The sequence below is a fragment of the Mauremys reevesii genome, unplaced genomic scaffold (genome assembly GCF_016161935.1).
Source record: "Mauremys reevesii isolate NIE-2019 unplaced genomic scaffold, ASM1616193v1 Contig103, whole genome shotgun sequence".
Classification (NCBI taxonomy): Eukaryota; Metazoa; Chordata; order Testudines; family Geoemydidae; genus Mauremys; species Mauremys reevesii.
In genome coordinates, this window is record NW_024100720.1 from 197,548 (window position 1) to 202,118 (window position 4,571).

Genomic DNA, 4,571 nt, shown 5'->3' on the forward strand with positions numbered 1-4,571 from the left:
TCAAGGTGCAGGCGTTTGACCCCCTCTCAGTTTTCTCAGAGCCGCTTTCACCTCCTTGTTCCTCAGCGTGTAGATGGCCGGGTTCAGCATGGGCGTAACCACGTTGCCAAAGATATGCACAGGGGTCACCAGCATTTTGCTTAGCTGGGGCTGCGTGTAGACCAGGGCACAGGGCCCAAAGAACAGCGTCACCACCGCCAGATGCGAGGCACAAGTGGAGGCTGCTTTGCGCCGCCCTTCGGCTGAGTTCATCTTCAGGACGGAGTAGATGATCCTGACGTAGGATGCGAGGATGAGGAAGAAGCAGGTCATGGGCACCACCCCAATATTGGTGAAGGTCACGGTCTCGATGACATACGTGTCCGCACAGGCCAGCTTGACCACCGGGAAGATGTCACAGAAGAAATACTCCACCACGTTGGACCCGCAGTAGGGCAGCGTGAAGGTCAGGCTGGTGAGGATGGTGGCGTGGAAGGAGCTGGCGATCCAGGTGCCGGCGGCCAGGAGGGCGCACACCCTCCAGTTCATGATGAGCAGGTAGCGCAGCGGGTGGCAGATGGCCACGTACCGGTCGTAGGCCATGACAGTATAGAGCAGGCACTCGGTGCTGCCCAGGAAGTGCCAGAAGAAGACCTGGGACATGCACCCACCCAGCGAGATGGTTCTACTCTGAGCCCAGAGGTTGGCCAGCAACTTAGGGATGCTGATGGAAGAGATTCCAATGTCCAGCACAGAGAGGTTGCAGAGGAAGAAGTACATGGGTGTGTGCAGGCGGGGGTCAGTGAGGATGGCTGAGAAGATGAGCAGGTTGCCCAGCAGGGTGCAGAGGTAGAAGGCTAAGAAGGTGACGAAGAGGATGGTCTGGAGGCCGTCGGTGTTGGGGATCCCTAAGAGGACGAAATGAGTCACCACAGTGTGGTTGACCCGCCCCATAAGGGACCCATTCCTGGTGATGGGGAGAGAAATAATGCCAGTGAGTTACTGAAACAAACAGACCTGTCATCCTAGAGCTGCAGTGGTCACCCTTCCTTCCACTGCCCCCATGACTCACTCTCACTAGGAGTGATGCATATTTCTACCAGTGTAATGCCAGTTTGGGTCAGGGTCTCAGTGCAGTGGCTTCCACTTCACACCCACTCTACAAATTGTTCCAGTGCCCCTGGCTGCAGTTTGTCTCTGTTCAGCCGTGATCAGCAGGCTGGGCTCTGTGGATAACCTGCCAGAGGGATTTTTAAGGTGATATTTGAAGGACAATAACAAAGTGTCTGTCTGTTTTGCCAGTGAGTTTTCCCCGTGCAGGAGAGGCTGGGCTGAAGGGGAGACGCTGGCGGGCTGGGGCTGTAACACACGGAGAGAGGGAGATAAAGCATAGCTACACAACAGACAGACAGACAGACTGGCAGGCAGGCACACAGAGAAGGATGGACAGGCGGCTGGATCGATTTCTCTCTACAGAAAATATTGGGCTGACATCTTCCTCGGAGCAAGACAGAGACTGGCAGATTCAGAGAGAGGCAGAGACTGAGGGACAGAGCGAGAAGAACTTTACCAAAGCAGGAGTCTTACACTGGCTGCATTGGGAGGGGCCGCTCCAGCTGGCTGGAATTCTTCCTTTCTGTCCACGGCCCTGACTCCTCTGTAGCCCCATCCAGCTTTCTTATCCCAAACGGTCCATCGCCCAGGAGAGGTGCACAGCCTGGGCTCTTGGTATCCAGCCCGGAGACCTAATCCGCTCCGAAGCTAGCGAGGGCTGCCACAGCTTATCGCCCCACTCTGCGGCCGAGCCCCACAGCTTTCTCACAGCTTCCAGCCTCCTTACGGCTCTCCGCGGTCTTTAAATCCCCTTCGGGCCCATCGGGACCAGGGCCCTGAATCCCCGCCAAGCTCCCAGGCTGAGACCTCAGCAGAGTCGCCAATTAACAGAGATTCTGAATCATTTTTGATAATGGTCATAGACCCCCGGGACCAGGTCCTCCGCCGGCATCAATAAGTGTAGCGCCATTGAACTGAGAGGGCCAGATCCCCAGCTCCACCGGGGTCCGGATTCTGCTCCCGCTCCCCTTGACCTGACTCCTGGGGAACGCCATCAGATTCCCTGGGGCTGTTTCCCCTCTCAGCCGCACGCCCTGGTGTAAATCAGAGTAACTCCACTGGAATCAAAGGAGCTGTGTAGATTTCTACCAGCTGAGAATCTGACCCCAACATTGTTTGGGGGGAGGGGACGTTCATGCTCGTCTAGGCTCTCCTGCCGCGTGACACAAGCCAGAGAATCCCCCCCCCCGGGGTGTGAAATAGGAGGAACCTGGGCCAGACGTGCAGCTGGAGGCCTCTGAAGCCAACAGAGCTTTGGCCTTGGTTTGTGTCCCCTGCTGTTCCCCTGCCCCTTCGCTGCGTCTCTGTGCACAGGGATGTATTCATGCCCTTGTGTGGTTATGTGTGAGGGTGAAATTCACCGCTGTGCAGACAGAGGGCAGCATACGTCCTGGGCACCACTTCTCCTCACTTTTCACAGCACAGTAACCCTCCCCCGCGCCCACCAGCAGCACCACCAGGAAGATCCTGGCACTGTTGTTCTGGGTGCAGCTCAGACACAGAGCGAGACGACCCGGCCTTCATAGTTCACTCTCTAACTAACCCAGACATAGGGAGGGTTATCAACGCCATCCCTCCTCTTGTCATCGGGATGAACGTCGCGCTGCGTCTTTCTGGGCCTCACACGTGTCCTCTTGCCCACCCCTTTGCACAATCGGGGGTCAGGAGAAAGGGCATTTAGAGGATTGCAGCTGATTTAACTGAACGAAAGCTTCTCCTTCACTAGCCCGGTAAGCAGAATAGACAAAAGCCTCATCTTGGACTTCTACTGTGCGTCTACACTAAGGGGTTGGCGGTGGTTAGCGACATCGCTGGGAAGCTCTATAGTGTAGACAAATCCATCGACACCACACAGAGAGGGATGTGAGAGAGACAGGGCTAGATTCGGGGGCTCCAGCAGTGATCTCATCGATCCATTTGCTGTGTCCCAGCACCGCAGTTGTAATAAGGCCCCTTGCGATTCCGCTAATCGCTATAATTTCCCGCTCTTCTCCGGGGGGCGTCTTACTTGGGAGCCAGGACGAAGGGGCAGAAGCAGACGGTGTAATTAATCTCTGTAGTTGTGTTATCCCCAGCCCAGTCAGAGCATCCCATGGGGTGCCATGGCCGTTGGGATTAATTAAAATGTTGACATTTTTAATGAGTCTGCAGGCTGGGCCTTCTCAGTGCGCTGGTACCAGGCTCAGAAGTTATTCTTGGTTTCCATCAGCTGAGTTCCGTGTGTCTTTGCCAAGGACACCGGAGCCGGAACTGCATTTGACTCTTTTAATTTGTATTATCCCTATTGTTATCATGGGGATTATGGTGGGACATGCAGTCTGTGACTGAGACATGGGCCCCTTTGTTCAGCACCCAGCACAGATAGACAGGGGCGGCTCTAGGAATTTTGCCTCCCCAAGCAGGGCAGGCAGGCTGCCTTCCGCGGCTTGCCTGTGGACAGGCCGCTGGTCCCGCGGCTTCGGCAGATCTCCCGCAGGCACGCAGAGCGCCCCCCACGGCTTGCCGCCCCAAGCATGCGCTTGGCGTGCTGGGACCTGGAGCAGCCCCTGCAGATTGAGAGACACAATTCCAGCCTGAATGTGATACACATTGAATAGCTGAGAGTGACAAAGGATTTAATTATCCATGTATATAACAGATGTGGAAATCGAGGCACAAAGTGATTTAGTGAGATACTCAAGGTCAAATAGGGAGTTTTCTACAGAGTCTGAACTTGAACCCAGATGTCCTGTGTCCTTGTTTTGTGCTTTGCTTAACCGCAAAGTAAAGGCTGGCAAATAATTTCCAAGGGCTCTTTAAATGTAACTGTTTTGATCTGATACAGTTCTCAGTTTCAAAATACTACAGCCACCGCTCCCTGCTTCTCCCTTTACGGCCACCCAATACTCCGGCTTGGAGGTCAGTGGAGGTTTCCCATTGTCCATCAGAATCTATTGCGTTTTTTCAAATCAATGTTCACAACTTGTGCCCCTATCTTCCATTCCAGGTTTTCTTATCTCCATCTCACCATAGTCTGGATTTGTGGCTTTTTGGAAATTGATCCCCTGGACCAGTGCAAAGAGACAACCGAGAAAATTCAGGATGAACCCAGCAGTGCAAAGGGGTGCTGCAGTGCTGTTGTGAGTGGTGCAGGTAACTCAGTAGGGGGCGCTCTTCCCTCGGTGTCAGGGATGTTTCTAATGCCAGGTGTTGGGCTTGCATGCGCTGTTCTGCAGGGAAATGTTATCTCCCCAGGTTCCTTTCCTAATTTTATTTTATTATTTTTTCATGTCAAGGCTAGAAGGTTAAAACCCACGTCCGAGGAGTCAGTGATAATTCTGAACAGTACGTTATTGTTTCTGTCGGATGGGAGGCCTGGATGCCCAGGTGCAAGGGGTGCTGCACCGACACACAGTGAGAGACAGCACCTGTCCCAAAGAGGTTACAACAGAAACGGGGGGTGGGGGGGAAGGAATAATTTTTACCACAGTGTCTCAGGT

At 54.1% G+C, this 4,571-nt stretch overlaps 1 protein-coding gene across 1 annotated transcript; it reads right to left on the reverse strand.

The window, feature by feature from the left end:
• On the reverse strand, nucleotides 1-933 carry LOC120392586 (putative olfactory receptor 10D4). The gene has a single exon (XM_039517376.1). The coding sequence runs from the start codon at nucleotides 931-933 to the stop codon at nucleotides 1-3; it is 933 nt and encodes a 310-aa protein (XP_039373310.1).
• Nucleotides 934-4,571: the final 3,638 nt, after the last annotated feature.